The 15,798-nt window shown below is 40.9% G+C and overlaps 3 protein-coding genes across 3 annotated transcripts; all 3 read right to left on the bottom strand.

Annotated features, from left to right (window-relative positions):
• Positions 1-2,684: 2,684 nt before the first annotated feature.
• Positions 2,685-5,312, bottom strand: LOC117812987 (titin homolog). The gene has a single exon (XM_034684001.1). The coding sequence runs from the start codon at positions 5,277-5,279 to the stop codon at positions 3,249-3,251; it is 2,031 nt and encodes a 676-aa protein (XP_034539892.1). The 5' UTR covers positions 5,280-5,312; the 3' UTR covers positions 2,685-3,248.
• Position 5,313: 1 nt separating this feature from the next.
• On the bottom strand, positions 5,314-7,107 carry LOC117812710 (titin homolog; the record flags this gene model as incomplete). Its single annotated transcript, XM_034683616.1, has 1 exon — positions 5,314-7,107. A coding segment is annotated over exon 1 (1,761 nt), but the record flags the coding sequence as incomplete, so codon positions are not given.
• A 1-nt stretch (position 7,108) lies between these two features.
• Positions 7,109-15,779, bottom strand: LOC117812708 (centromere-associated protein E-like; the record flags this gene model as incomplete). The annotated part of the gene is made up of 1 exon (XM_034683615.1): positions 7,109-15,779. A coding segment is annotated over exon 1 (8,634 nt), but the record flags the coding sequence as incomplete, so codon positions are not given.
• Positions 15,780-15,798: the final 19 nt, after the last annotated feature.

The raw sequence follows: 15,798 nt of genomic DNA, 5'->3' as shown, positions 1-15,798 counted from the left end.
AACATGGCTACTATGTGTCATTATAGATATACATATTGCACAAACACAGACCAAAATATGAGCTTTTTAAACTTAAGGGAGACATTAAAGAAACTTAAAGGGTGCATGTTTTTTTTCGCATTGTGGAAGTTTTTCCAGAGTAAGCAGTAACCTGTTGTTCCTTCAAAATGACTTCCAAATGTCAAAATGTATCAAAAGTACCAAATGTCAAAAAGAGTCTCCAAACTAACTTGATGGGTGCATGCATTTTTCAGTAGCTTTGGTTTTAATCTGCCAAACGGTTTCTGTCTACCAAAATATGCATCTGCCTGTTTTTCCTTTATGGAGGCTACCACATGTCAAATTTTTTGTAAGTATCGCATCAACACAGTCCAAAATATGTGCTGGCAACAGTTTCCGACTCTTATAGAGTCATAAAAGAAACTCAAAGGGTGAATGCATACTTTTGGCAGCTTGGCCAAATAATGGGTTCACCTGTCTATCAGCATGACATATTCTTCCAATCAAAGATTTAAAGTTGTTGTATTCAAATATTGTAAAACATGAGTTTATAACGGAGCCGGTGTCCACTCGCTTCCCTTTTTTAATAATCAAAACAAGGCATCCAGTTTATGAGTTATTTATGTATTCATAAATTCATTTATTTTTCTATTTATCCTCTATAAAGAATATAGGGTACTTAATTGTTCAAATGTGCTCATCACTCCTGTGTCACCAGAGGGAATTAATTATATTTTTGTAATAGTCCTCAGAGGTTGTTTCTATTCATAAGGTTCTCCCTACAACTTCCTTCAAACCGCAATTCATTCCTCTCTCCACCAGATGTCTGTAATGGGTAGCCTGACAAGCTTGTAAGTAGTAAAGTTCTACTCTGCTGAATCAATATGCTCGTCAAGGTCTGTAGGTTTATATTTATCCCTTTGTCTCATTTTGGCCTGACAACATGATCTGATGCATGATTTGATTTCAGGTGTTGGGTGGATGCTCCCCCCAGATGTGCCTGAGCCCTTATCTGACCACGTTTAACTTCCACATCAACATCCTGCTTTGTATTTATTTCATGCGAAGAGAGGGATTGATAAGAATCACTGTCATCAGATTCATTAGCACCCCCTGGTGATGAGCAGATTCAGTTTCATTGTTATCATCCTGCTGACTTCTCATATCTTCTTGCATTTCCATTGTCTAAACTTTAGGTAATCAGCTTCTGGCTCGAAGGACCATATTAAAACCTGTTTGGTTATTAAGCGTTGGCTGCCCCCCCAAAAGTCCCAAATTAAAGGGATGGTGACAAGGTTTGTACTTTGCAGATTTATTTTCCATCCACAGCCATGGTTTCTGTAGTATCAACAATATTTTTCACAATTAATATCAATTAAACAACAACAGAACTACTAACAACCTAATTTCCAACAAAGTTACTTCTGAATTGATAGTTTGCTCAAATGGGACAAAGTAATGCAAATAAATAAGGATAAACAACATGCTCAGGAACGCATGGCTGGGGAAGTTGATGAAGATTTGAGAGAACTACAGATGTGAGTCCTGATATAGTGGCTGTAGGCAGACGTGAATACATACCATCCTGTCTGCAATAATTAATCCAGCAGAACAATTGGTTGCAGTGACAGCTTTGGCCCCCAGGGGGCACCATTTAGGCAGCATGGAAAAAATTCAGATCAATGTGACTGTAAGGTCCATGAAATAATACAGAAAATAAGAGGTTCCCTTTGCTTTTGTATATCTATCTATCTATCTATCTATCTATCTATCTATCTATCTATCTATCTATCTATCTATCTATCTATCTATCTATCTATACATATATACATATATACATATATACATATACTCATATGCATATACATATATATAAGCACGTGTAGTACAACATACAGCCGACTTAAGATCCTCCAACAAATTCAAGCTACAGTTGAAGTTCAGCAGAGGGAAAGGGAGCAGTTTTGCCACAACAGTAACATAAGTGGATTCATCTGAAGAAAAGGCTTTTAAAAAAGGCTCCAAGAAAAGGGAGATTTTGTATTGTCACTGCCATTCACATGCTCACCTTTTGAAGAAATGACAACAGTTCCAATGTAAGAAGCACAGAGAAAAGATCTGCTTTCTAAAAGACAAAATAACTTGTTTTTGATGCCTTCGCATGGGACACATAAGCCGTGACTTTGATAAGTGCCTGATCTGTGAGGTTTGTGATCAACAACATCCAACAGCGCCACGTATTCCAAAGAGTTGAGTCGGAACGGATGGCGTTTTCCCCCACCATGGTGAATTACATTTCTGTGTCTAACTTGGAACTTCTGAACAATCAGTACACCCACAACTTTAATGACAGGCCCTCAGAGCACAAAAAAATAAGAAATTTAACCTTCCACACAATCAATTATGGGAGTTCCTACAATCAAGACACCAACTAATACAAACTTGTTTCTCCCTCAAATTGTCCCTTAAATCATCATGGGAAACTGACTTACAGGTGCCCTTTACAGAGTCGAATTGCACAGAAGATTGATCCTATTCAAAAGTTCTGATATGGTCTTTGTCATTCAGGATGCCACTGCTTCTTTATGCTTGTTCACTATGCAAAGAACAATAAACTATTAATTAAAAAAAAAATAAAAAACAGAAAAATATGTAATAAATTCTTTATTTCAAAAAAGGTTCGGATTGAGAAATAATTAAAAACACTAGTTTATTTTTTGCCAAACATTAAAACATTTTAGAACTTTTACAAGTGGAACTCATTAATGCTTTGAAGAAGTTGTATCAGTTGGATTTTTTCCCCGATTTGTAAACACATTATTTAGGTAAATAATTTTAACAAAGAAAGATTAAATAATAAAAGTAAAAATAGCATTTCAACAAAAACCTAGAAAAACGTTTTCAATGAGTTCAATGAAGCGTAATCTTTAATATTCAAGATTTTCAGCAATTATGTGGTATTACAAAACCCTTTAATATTAGGTTCTAAGTAGGAACCACAAACTGAAAATGAAGCAGTTACTCTTGTATCTCACATAATTAGCATAACATACATAATTACAATCTTTATGACAAGAAAACTTAAAGAAGAAAGCAATTTTAAATTTTTCAATTGTATGAACTTAAACAGATACAATTTTGAACATCTGGCAAAATTACCTGATTTAAAAGGCACAGGCTTGTATGTCACGTGAGAAATTTATACACATGTTGTAAGTTACAGAAACACCTGTCAGCCAATCTCATTTCTACTTTTGGTGCACAGTCTTACAGCAGGCACAGCAGTATCCAGAGCAGCAGTGCCATAATTGACAAAGGCGTCTGCTATTTGTCCCTGTGGCGGCTTCAGTCATTTTTACCATTGTCTTCTCTGCATTTGTTTGTGTAGAGGCTTGATTTGTTGCTTTTCCTGCAGTTGCAATCTCATCTGATGTTTGATTGTTGCTTGTTATCAGGGTCCTGCACACTTTTTTATTGAAGTTCAGTCTCTCAATCTCACTGAGCATCTGAGCCTTAAGTTGTTGGAGCACTGTGTATTTTTCAGTGAGTGTTTTGTGGTCTTTCTCTTGGTAGTATTGAAGTTCCCTATCCAAAGTTTTTTGTTTTAGCTTTTTTTTGTCAAATGCTTTCTGTAACCCTGTTCCCCTGACAATCTGATTTATTACCTGTACTCTTCGAGCCAGGTTATTTCTTAACTCATCACTCCTGCTCGTCATCTGATTGATCTCTTTCTGCTCACTTTGGTTTTCCCTCCAGATGTTTTGTAAACTATCCCAGTGTAATGATTTCTCTTCCAAGAGACGTTCATGCTCTTCTGCCACGTTGAGGAGTGCTGTGGGTTTAAGTTTCTGATGTTTTTCAGCTTCATCATTCACTTGTAGCATCGGTGAAAGATCCTGATGTTTCTTGAAATTTTTGTTATCTCTATTAGAAGACAAGTCTTGGTCCTCCTTATCATCACATTGATGTTCAAAAGGTTCTGTTTCTAACATATCACATGACTGCCTAAAATCATCCTCACATTCAGACATTGTAGTATGGAAGTACAAATCATGTTGAGTGGCATCATAATCCTGTGCACATATTTTTGAAAAACATTCTGTTTGAACTGCCTTGTCAAATATATCTTTGATCCAATGTTTCTTCATTTGATCTTTTTCCAGTTCCAATTCCAGTTTTTCCTTGACCAAGATTTCCTTCTCTTCGTTCAGGTCATCTTTCTCTTTCCTCAGCTCTGCCTTTAGTTTCTCAAGATCAAGTTTGTCAGCCTCCAACTTAAGCTGCATTGGTTTGTCCAATTCTTCTTTCTGGGTGGCCATGTCTGACACAAGACTTTTCAGACTTGTCCTTTCTCTGTCTAACAGCTGGGTGTAACCATCCATGTGTTCTTTCTTGCTGTTGAGTAGGACTAACCCCTGCTCCAATCCAGAGTACAGCTTTTGCAGATCTTCATTTTTCTGCTGCAGACTGTCCATTTTGTGTTTCAGGTCTAAACTCATCTTTTCATTCAGCTGTTGAAGTTTGACTTTGAGCAATTCCATTGGTTTCATTTTGTTCACCAGGTCCTCCTCCTCAGACCTTATTTTCTGCTTTTCGGTTATGAGCATTTCTCTTCCCCTCTCCAAATCCATCTTTATCTGATTGAGTTGTTGTCTCTCTTCCCTGATGATGGTCATGCCAGCTTCCACTTCATCCTTCTGCTTGTTGAGATTGTTCTTCAGATCTTCCAGTTCTTGTCTTGCTGAAAGTACACTGCGCTGGGTGCTCTCCATTTTCTCTTGCAGCACTTGAAGCTCAGCTTCCTTGAGCTCTTGTTCTTGTTGTTTCAAGGATATTTTGTTCATGCTGTTGTCAAGTTGGTCTCTTTCTGTGTCAAGCTGAAGGGTCATCTCTTTCATCTTGGTTTTCTGTGCGTTAATCTCCTCTGACAGTTTGTTTGCATCTTCTTTCTCCAATTGAATCTCAGCCTTGGTCATTTCCAGTGTGTCTCTTTCCTGTTTAATCTTGTATTTCTCTTCTTCCAGGAGGTCACTTTGTTTCTGGATGTCACATCTCATCAGTTCCAATTCCAGTTTTTCCTTGGCCAAGATTTCCTTCTCTTCGTTCAGGTCATCTTTCTCTTTCCTCAGCTCTGCCTTTAGTTTCTCAAGATCAAGTTTGTCAGCCTCCAACTTCAGCTGCATTGGTTTGTCCAATTCTTCTTTCTGGGTGGCCATGTCTGACACAAGACTTTTCAGACTTGTCCTTTCTCTGTCTAACAGCTGGGTGTAACCATCCATGTGTTCTTTCTTGTCGTTGAGTAGGACTAACCCCTGCTCCAATCCAGAAGTACAGCTTTTGCAGATCTTCATTTTTCTGCTGCAGACTGTCCATTTTGTTTTTCAGGTCTAAACTCATCTTTTCATTCAGCTGTTGAAGTTTGACTTTGAGCAATTCCATTGGTTTCATTTTGTTCACCAGGTCCTCCTCCTCAGACCTTATTTTCTGCTTTTCGGTTATGAGCATTTCTCTTCCCCTCTCCAAATCCATCTTTATCTGATTGAGTTGTTGTCTCTCTTCCCTGATGATGGTCATGCCAGCTTCCACTTCATCCTTCTGCTTGTTGAGATTGTTCTTCAGATCTTCCAGTTCTTGTCTTGCTGAAAGTACACTGCGCTGGGTGCTCTCCATTTTCTCTTGCAGCACTTGAAGCTCAGCTTCCTTGAGCTCTTGTTCTTGTTGTTTCATGTATATTTTGTTCATGCTGTTGTCAAGTTGGTCTCTTTCTGTGTCAAGCTGAAGGGTCATCTCTTTCATCTTGGTTTTCTGTGCGTTAATCTCCTCTGACAGTTTGTTTGCATCTTCTTTCTCCAATTGAATCTCAGCCTTGGTCATTTCCAGTGTGTCTCTTTCCTGTTTAATCTTGTATTTCTCTTCTTCCAGGAGGTCACTTTGTTTCTGGATGTCACATCTCATCAGTTCCAATTCCAGTTTTTCCTTGGCCAAGATTTCCTTCTCTTCGTTCAGGTCATCTTTCTCTTTCCTCAGCTCTGCCTTTAGTTTCTCAAGATCAAGTTTGTCAGCCTCCAACTTCAGCTGCATTGGTTTGTCCAATTCTTCTTTCTGGGTGGCCATGTCTGACACAAGACTTTTCAGACTTGTCCTTTCTCTGTCTAACAGCTGGGTGTAACCATCCATGTGTTCTTTCTTGTCGTTGAGTAGGACTAACCCCTGCTCCAATCCAGAGTACAGCTTTTGCAGATCTTCATTTTTCTGCTGCAGACTGTCCATTTTGTTTTTCAGGTCTAAACTCATCTTTTCATTCAGCTGTTGAAGTTTGACTTTGAGCAATTCCATTGGTTTCATTTTGTTCACCAGGTCCTCCTCCTCAGACCTTATTTTCTGCTTTTCGGTTATGAGCATTTCTCTTCCCCTCTCCAAATCCATCTTTATCTGATTGAGTTGTTGTCTCTCTTCCCTGATGATGGTCATGCCAGCTTCCACTTCATCCTTCTGCTTGTTGAGATTGTTCTTCAGATCTTCCAGTTCTTGTCTTGCTGAAAGTACACTGCGCTGGGTGCTCTCCATTTTCTCTTGCAGCGCTTGGAGCTCAGCTTCCTTGAGCTCTTGTTCTTGTTGTTTCAAGGATATTTTGTTCATGCTGTTGTCAAGTTGGTCTCTTTCTGTGTCAAGCTGAAGGGTCATCTCTTTCATCTTGGTTTTCTGTGCGTTAATCTCCTCTGACAGTTTGTTTGCATCTTCTTTCTCCAATTGAATCTCAGCCTTGGTCATTTCCAGTGTGTCTCTTTCCTGTTTAATCTTGTATTTCTCTTCTTCCAGGAGGTCACTTTGTTTCTGGATGTCACATCTCATCAGTTCCAATTCCAGTTTTTCCTTGGCCAAGATTTCCTTCTCTTCGTTCAGGTCATCTTTCTCTTTCCTCAGCTCTGCCTTTAGTTTCTCAAGATCAAGTTTGTCAGCCTCCAACTTTAGCTGCATTGGTTTGTCCAATTCTTCTTTCTGGGTGGCCATGTCTGACACAAGACTTTTCAGACTTGTCCTTTCTCTGTCTAACAGCTGGGTGTAACCATCCATGTGTTCTTTCTTGTCGTTGAGTAGGACTAACCCCTGCTCCAATCCAGAAGTACAGCTTTTGCAGATCTTCATTTTTCTGCTGCAGACTGTCCATTTTGTGTTTCAGGTCTAAACTCATCTTTTCATTCAGCTGTTGAAGTTTGACTTTGAGCAATTCCATTGGTTTCATTTTGTTCACCAGGTCCTCCTCCTCAGACCTTATTTTCTGCTTTTCGGTTATGAGCATTTCTCTTCCCCTCTCCAAATCCATCTTTATCTGATTGAGTTGTTGTCTCTCTTCCCTGATGATGGTCATGCCAGCTTCCACTTCATCCTTCTGCTTGTTGAGATTGTTCTTCAGATCTTCCAGTTCTTGTCTTGCTGAAAGTACACTGCGCTGGGTGCTCTCCATTTTCTCTTGCAGCGCTTGGAGCTCAGCTTCCTTGAGCTCTTGTTCTTGTTGTTTCAAGGATATTTTGTTCATGCTGTTGTCAAGTTGGTCTCTTTCTGTGTCAAGCTGAAGGGTCATCTCTTTCATCTTGGTTTTCTGTGCGTTAATCTCCTCTGACAGTTTGTTTGCATCTTCTTTCTCCAATTGAATCTCAGCCTTGGTCATTTCCAGTGTGTCTCTTTCCTGTTTAATCTTGTATTTCTCTTCTTCCAGGAGGTCACTTTGTTTCTGGATGTCACATCTCATCAGTTCCAATTCCAGTTTTTCCTTGGCCAAGATTTCCTTCTCTTCGTTCAGGTCATCTTTCTCTTTCCTCAGCTCTGCCTTTAGTTTCTCAAGATCAAGTTTGTCAGCCTCCAACTTCAGCTGCATTGGTTTGTCCAATTCTTCTTTCTGGGTGGCCATGTCTGACACAAGACTTTTCAGACTTGTCCTTTCTCTGTTTAACAGCTGGGTGTAACCATCCATGTGTTCTTTCTTGTCGTTGAGTAGGACTAACCCCTGCTCCAATGCAGAATACAGCTTTTGCAGATCTTCATTTTTCTGCTGCAGACTGTCCATTTTGTGTTTCAGGTCTAAACTCATCTTTTCATTCAGCTGTTGAAGTTTGACTTTGAGCAATTCCATTGGTTTCATTTTGTTCACCAGGTCCTCCTCCTCAGACCTGATTTTCTGCTTTTCGGTTATGAGCATTTCTCTTCCCCTCTCCAAATCCATCTTTATCTGATTGAGTTGTTGTCTCTCTTCCCTGATGATGGTCATGCCAGCTTCCACTTCATCCTTCTGCTTGTTGAGAGTGTTCTTCAGATCTTCCAGTTCTTGTCTTGCTGAAAGTACACTGCGCTGGGTGCTCTCCATTTTCTCTTGCAGCACTTGAAGCTCAGCTTCCTTGAGCTCTTGTTCTTGTTGTTTCAAGGATATTTTGTTCATGCTGTTGTCAAGTTGGTCTCTTTCTGTGTCAAGCTGAAGGGTCATCTCTTTCATCTTGGTTTTCTGTGCGTTAATCTCCTCTGACAGTTTGTTTGCATCTTCTTTCTCCAATTGAATCTCAGCCTTGGTCATTTCCAGTGTGTCTCTTTCCTGTTTAATCTTGTATTTCTCTTCTTCCAGGAGGTCACTTTGTTTCTGGATGTCACATCTCATCAGTTCCAATTCCAGTTTTTCCTTGGCCAAGATTTCCTTCTCTTCGTTCAGGTCATCTTTCTCTTTCCTCAGCTCTGCCTGTAGTTTCTCAAGATCAAGTTTGTCAGCCTCCAACTTTAGCTGCATTGGTTTGTCCAATTCTTCTTTCTGGGTGGCCATGTCTGACACAAGACTTTTCAGACTTGTCCTTTCTCTGTCTAACAGCTGGGTGTAACCATCCATGTGTTCTTTCTTGTCGTTGAGTAGGACTAACCCCTGCTCCAATCCACAGTATAGCTTTTGCAGATCTTCATTTTTCTGCTGCAGACTGTCCATTTTGTTTTTCAGGTCTAAACTCATCTTTTCATTCAGCTGTTGAAGTTTGACTTTGAGCAATTCCATTGGTTTCATTTTGTTCACCAGGTCCTCCTCCTCAGACCTTATTTTCTGCTTTTCGGTTATGAGCATTTCTCTTCCCCTCTCCAAATCCATCTTTATCTGATTGAGTTGTTGTCTCTCTTCCCTGATGATGGTCATGCCAGCTTCCACTTCATCCTTCTGCTTGTTGAGATTGTTCTTCAGATCTTCCAGTTCTTGTCTTGCTGAAAGTACACTGCGCTGGGTGCTCTCCATTTGCTCTTGCAGCACTTGAAGCTCAGCTTCCTTGAGCTCTTGTTCTTGTTGTTTCAAGGATATTTTGTTCATGCTGTTGTCAAGTTGGTCTCTTTCTGTGTCAAGCTGAAGGGTCATCTCTTTCATCTTGGTTTTCTGTGCGTTAATCTCCTCTGACAGTTTGTTTGCATCTTCTTTCTCCAATTGAATCTCAGCCTTGGTCATTTCCAGTGTGTCTCTTTCCTGTTTAATCTTGTATTTCTCTTCTTCCAGGAGGTCACTTTGTTTCTGGATGTCACATCTCATCAGTTCCAATTCCAGTTTTTCCTTGGCCAAGATTTCCTTCTCTTCGTTCAGGTCATCTTTCTCTTTCCTCAGCTCTGCCTTTAGTTTCTCAAGATCATGTTTGTCAGCCTCCAACTTCAGCTGCATTGGTTTGTCCAATTCTTCTTTCTGGGTGGCCATGTCTGACACAAGACTTTTCAGACTTGTCCTTTCTCTGTCTAACAGCTGGGTGTAACCATCCATGTGTTCTTTCTTGCTGTTGAGTAGGACTAAGCCCTGCTCCAATCCACAGTACAGCTTTTGCAGATCTTCATTTTTCTGCTGCAGACTGTCCATTTTGTTTTTCAGGTCTAAATTCATCTTTTCATTCAGCTGTTGAAGTTTGACTTTGAGCAATTCCATTGGTTTCATTTTGTTCACCAGGTCCTCCTCCTCAGACCTTATTTTCTGGTTTTTGGTTATGAGCATTTCTCTTCCCCTCTCCAAATCCATCTTTATCTGATTGAGTTGTTGTCTCTCTTCCCTGATTATGGTCATGCCAGCTTCCACTTCATCCTTCTGCTTGTTGAGATTGTTCTTCAGATCTTCCAGTTCTTGTCTTGCTGAAAGTACACTGCGCTGGGTGCTCTCCATTTTCTCTTGCAGCACTTGAAGCTCAGCTTCCTTGAGCTCTTGTTCTTGTTGTTTCAAGGATATTTTGTTCATGCTGTTGTCAAGTTGGTCTCTTTCTGTGTCAAGCTGAAGGGTCATCTCTTTCATCTTGGTTTTCTGTGCGTTAATCTCCTCTGACAGTTTGTTTGCATCTTCTTTCTCCAATTGAATCTCAGCCTTGGTCATTTCCAGTGTGTCTCTTTCCTGTTTAATCTTGTATTTCTCTTCTTCCAGGAGGTCACTTTGTTTCTGGATGTCACATCTCATCAGTTCCAATTCCAGTTTTTCCTTGGCCAAGATTTCCTTCTCTTCGTTCAGGTCATCTTTCTCTTTCCTCAGCTCTGCCTTTAGTTTCTCAAGATCAAGTTTGTCAGCCTCCAACTTCAGCTGCATTGGTTTGTCCAATTCTTCTTTCTGGGTGGCCATGTCTGACACAAGACTTTTCAGACTTGTCCTTTCTCTGTCTAACAGCTGGGTGTAACCATCCATGTGTTCTTTCTTGTCGTTGAGTAGGACTAACCCCTGCTCCAATCCACAGTACAGCTTTTGCAGATCTTCATTTTTCTGCTGCAGACTGTCCATTTTGTTTTTCAGGTCTAAACTCATCTTTTCATTCAGCTGTTGAAGTTTGACTTTGAGCAATTCCATTGGTTTCATTTTGTTCACCAGGTCCTCCTCCTCAGACCTTATTTTCTGCTTTTCGGTTATGAGCATTTCTCTTCCCCTCTCCAAATCCATCTTTATCTGATTGAGTTGTTGTCTCTCTTCCCTGATGATGGTCATGCCAGCTTCCACTTCATCCTTCTGCTTGTTGAGAGTGTTCTTCAGATCTTCCAGTTCTTGTCTTGCTGAAAGTACACTGCGCTGGGTGCTCTCCATTTGCTCTTGCAGCGCTTGAAGCTCAGCTTCCTTGAGCTCTTGTTCTTGTTGTTTCAAGGATATTTTGTTCATGCTGTTGTCAAGTTGGTCTCTTTCTGTGTCAAGCTGAAGGGTCATCTCTTTCATCTTGGTTTTCTGTGCGTTAATCTCCTCTGACAGTTTGTTTGCATCTTCTTTCTCCAATTGAATCTCAGCCTTGGTCATTTCCAGTGTGTCTCTTTCCTGTTTAATCTTGTATTTCTCTTCTTCCAGGAGGTCACTTTGTTTCTGGATGTCACATCTCAGCAGTTCCAATTCCAGTTTTTCCTTGGCCAAGATTTCCTTCTCTTCGTTCAGGTCATCTTTCTCTTTCCTCAGCTCTGCCTTTAGTTTCTCAAGATCAAGTTTGTCAGCCTCCAACTTCAGCTGCATTGGTTTGTCCAATTCTTCTTTCTGGGTGGCCATGTCTGACACAAGACTTTTCAGACTTGTCCTTTCTCTGTCTAACAGCTGGGTGTAACCATCCATGTGTTCTTTCTTGTCGTTGAGTAGGACTAACCCCTGCTCCAATCCAGAGTACAGCTTTTGCAGATCTTCATTTTTCTGCTGCAGACTGTCCATTTTGTTTTTCAGGTCTAAACTCATCTTTTCATTCAGCTGTTGAAGTTTGACTTTGAGCAATTCCATTGGTTTCATTTTGTTCACCAGGTCCTCCTCCTCAGACCTTATTTTCTGCTTTTCGGTTATGAGCATTTCTCTTCCCCTCTCCAAATCCATCTTTATCTGATTGAGTTGTTGTCTCTCTTCCCTGATGATGGTCATGCCAGCTTCCACTTCATCCTTCTGCTTGTTGAGATTGTTCTTCAGATCTTCCAGTTCTTGTCTTGCTGAAAGTACACTGCGCTGGGTGCTCTCCATTTGCTCTTGCAGCCCTTGAAGCTCAGCTTCCTTGAGCTCTTGTTCTTGTTGTTTCAAGGATATTTTGTTCATGCTGTTGTCAAGTTGGTCTCTTTCTGTGTCAAGCTGAAGGGTCATCTCTTTCATCTTGGTTTTCTGTGCTTTAATCTCCTCTGACAGTTTGTTTGCATCTTCTTTCTCCAATTGAATCTCAGCCTTGGTCATTTCCAGTGTGTCTCTTTCCTGTTTAATCTTGTATTTCTCTTCTTCCAGGAGGTCACTTTGTTTCTGGATGTCACATCTCATCAGTTCCAATTCCAGTTTTTCCTTGGCCAAGATTTCCTTCTCTTCGTTCAGGTCATCTTTCTCTTTCCTCAGCTCTGCCTTTAGTTTCTCAAGATCAAGTTTGTCAGCCTCCAACTTCAGCTGCATTGGTTTGTCCAATTCTTCTTTCTGGGTGGCCATGTCTGACACAAGACTTTTCAGACTTGTCCTTTCTCTGTCTAACAGCTGGGTGTAACCATCCATGTGTTCTTTCTTGTCGTTGAGTAGGACTAACCCCTGCTCCAATCCAGAATACAGCTTTTGCAGATCTTCATTTTTCTGCTGCAGACTGTCCATTTTGTTTTTCAGGTCTAAACTCATCTTTTCATTCAGCTGTTGAAGTTTGACTTTGAGCAATTCCATTGGTTTCATTTTGTTCACCAGGTCCTCCTCCTCAGACCTTATTTTCTGCTTTTCGGTTATGAGCATTTCTCTTCCCCTCTCCAAATCCATCTTTATCTGATTGAGTTGTTGTCTCTCTTCCCTGATGATGGTCATGCCAGCTTCCACTTCATCCTTCTGCTTGTTGAGAGTGTTCTTCAGATCTTCCAGTTCTTGTCTTGCTGAAAGTACACTGCGCTGGGTGCTCTCCATTTGCTCTTGCAGCCCTTGAAGCTCAGCTTCCTTGAGCTCTTGTTCTTGTTGTTTCAAGGATATTTTGTTCATGCTGTTGTCAAGTTGGTCTCTTTCTGTGTCAAGCTGAAGGGTCATCTCTTTCATCTTGGTTTTCTGTGCTTTAATCTCCTCTGACAGTTTGTTTGCATCTTCTTTCTCCAATTGAATCTCAGCCTTGGTCATTTCCAGTGTGTCTCTTTCCTGTTTAATCTTGTATTTCTCTTCTTCCAGGAGGTCACTTTGTTTCTGGATGTCACATCTCATCAGTTCCAATTCCAGTTTTTCCTTGGCCAAGATTTCCTTCTCTTCGTTCAGGTCATCTTTCTCTTTCCTCAGCTCTGCCTTTAGTTTCTCAAGATCATGTTTGTCAGCCTCCAACTTCAGCTGCATTGGTTTGTCCAATTCTTCTTTCTGGGTGGCCATGTCTGACACAAGACTTTTCAGACTTGTCCTTTCTCTGTCTAACAGCTGGGTGTAACCATCCATGTGTTCTTTCTTGTCGTTGAGTAGGACTAACCCCTGCTCCAATCCACAGTACAGCTTTTGCAGATCTTCATTTTTCTGCTGCAGACTGTCCATTTTGTTTTTCAGGTCTAAACTCATCTTTTCATTCAGCTGTTGAAGTTTGACTTTGAGCAATTCCATTGGTTTCATTTTGTTCACCAGGTCCTCCTCCTCAGACCTTATTTTCTGCTTTTCGGTTATGAGCATTTCTCTTCCCCTCTCCAAATCCATCTTTATCTGATTGAGTTGTTGTCTCTCTTCCCTGATGATGGTCATGCCAGCTTCCACTTCATCCTTCTGCTTGTTGAGAGTGTTCTTCAGATCTTCCAGTTCTTGTCTTGCTGAAAGTACACTGCGCTGGGTGCTCTCCATTTGCTCTTGCAGCCCTTGAAGCTCAGCTTCCTTGAGCTCTTGTTCTTGTTGTTTCAAGGATATTTTGTTCATGCTGTTGTCAAGTTGGTCTCTTTCTGTGTCAAGCTGAAGGGTCATCTCTTTCATCTTGGTTTTCTGTGCTTTAATCTCCTCTGACAGTTTGTTTGCATCTTCTTTCTCCAATTGAATCTCAGCCTTGGTCATTTCCAGTGTGTCTCTTTCCTGTTTAATCTTGTATTTCTCTTCTTCCAGGAGGTCACTTTGTTTCTGGATGTCACATCTCATCAGTTCCAATTCCAGTTTTTCCTTGGCCAAGATTTCCTTCTCTTCGTTCAGGTCATCTTTCTCTTTCCTCAGCTCTGCCTTTAGTTTCTCAAGATCATGTTTGTCAGCCTCCAACTTCAGCTGCATTGGTTTGTCCAATTCTTCTTTCTGGGTGGCCATGTCTGACACAAGACTTTTCAGACTTGTCCTTTCTCTGTCTAACAGCTGGGTGTAACCATCCATGTGTTCTTTCTTGTCGTTGAGTAGGACTAACCCCTGCTCCAATCCACAGTACAGCTTTTGCAGATCTTCATTTTTCTGCTGCAGACTGTCCATTTTGTTTTTCAGGTCTAAACTCATCTTTTCATTCAGCTGTTGAAGTTTGACTTTGAGCAATTCCATTGGTTTCATTTTGTTCACCAGGTCCTCCTCCTCAGACCTTATTTTCTGCTTTTCGGTTATGAGCATTTCTCTTCCCCTCTCCAAATCCATCTTTATCTGATTGAGTTGTTGTCTCTCTTCCCTGATGATGGTCATGCCAGCTTCCACTTCATCCTTCTGCTTGTTGAGAGTGTTCTTCAGATCTTCCAGTTCTTGTCTTGCTGAAAGTACACTGCGCTGGGTGCTCTCCATTTGCTCTTGCAGCACTTGAAGCTCAGCTTCCTTGAGCTCTTGTTCTTGTTGTTTCAAGGATATTTTGTTCATGCTGTTGTCAAGTTGGTCTCTTTCTGTGTCAAGCTGAAGGGTCATCTCTTTCATCTTGGTTTTCTGTGCGTTAATCTCCTCTGACAGTTTGTTTGCATCTTCTTTCTCCAATTGAATCTCAGCCTTGGTCATTTCCAGTGTGTCTCTTTCCTGTTTAATCTTGTATTTCTCTTCTTCCAGGAGGTCACTTTGTTTCTGGATGTCACATCTCATCAGTTCCAATTCCAGTTTTTCCTTGGCCAAGATTTCCTTCTCTTCGTTCAGGTCATCTTTCTCTTTCCTCAGCTCTGCCTTTAGTTTCTCAAGATCAAGTTTGTCAGCCTCCAACTTCAGCTGCATTGGTTTGTCCAATTCTTCTTTCTGGGTGGCCATGTCTGACACAAGACTTTTCAGACTTGTCCTTTCTCTGTCTAACAGCTGGGTGTAACCATCCATGTGTTCTTTCTTGTCGTTGAGTAGGACTAACCCCTGCTCCAATCCACAGTACAGCTTTTGCAGATCTTCATTTTTCTGCTGCAGACTGTCCATTTTGTTTTTCAGGTCTAAACTCATCTTTTCATTCAGCTGTTGAAGTTTGACTTTGAGCAATTCCATTGGTTTCATTTTGTTCACCAGGTCCTCCTCCTCAGACCTTATTTTCTGCTTTTCGGTTATGAGCATTTCTCTTCCCCTCTCCAAATCCATCTTTATCTGATTGAGTTGTTGTCTCTCTTCCCTGATGATGGTCATGCCAGCTTCCACTTCATCCTTCTGCTTGTTGAGAGTGTTCTTCAGATCTTCCAGTTCTTGTCTTGCTGAAAGTACACTGCGCTGGGTGCTCTCCATTTGCTCTTGCAGCCCTTGAAGCTCAGCTTCCTTGAGCTCTTGTTCTTGTTGTTTCAAGGATATTTTGTTCATGCTGTTGTCAAGTTGGTCTCTTTCTGTGTCAAGCTGAAGGGTCATCTCTTTCATCTTGGTTTTCTGTGCTTTAATCTCCTCTGACAGTTTGTTTGCATCTTCTTTCTCCAATTGAATCTCAGCCTTGGTCATTTCCAGTGTGTCTCTTTCCTGTTTAATCTTGTATTTCTCTTCTTCCAGGAGGTCAC

This window comes from Notolabrus celidotus, chromosome 5 (assembly GCF_009762535.1).
Source record: "Notolabrus celidotus isolate fNotCel1 chromosome 5, fNotCel1.pri, whole genome shotgun sequence".
Taxonomy (NCBI): Eukaryota; Metazoa; Chordata; class Actinopteri; order Labriformes; family Labridae; genus Notolabrus; species Notolabrus celidotus.
This window is presented reverse-complemented; position numbering and strand designations above follow the sequence as displayed.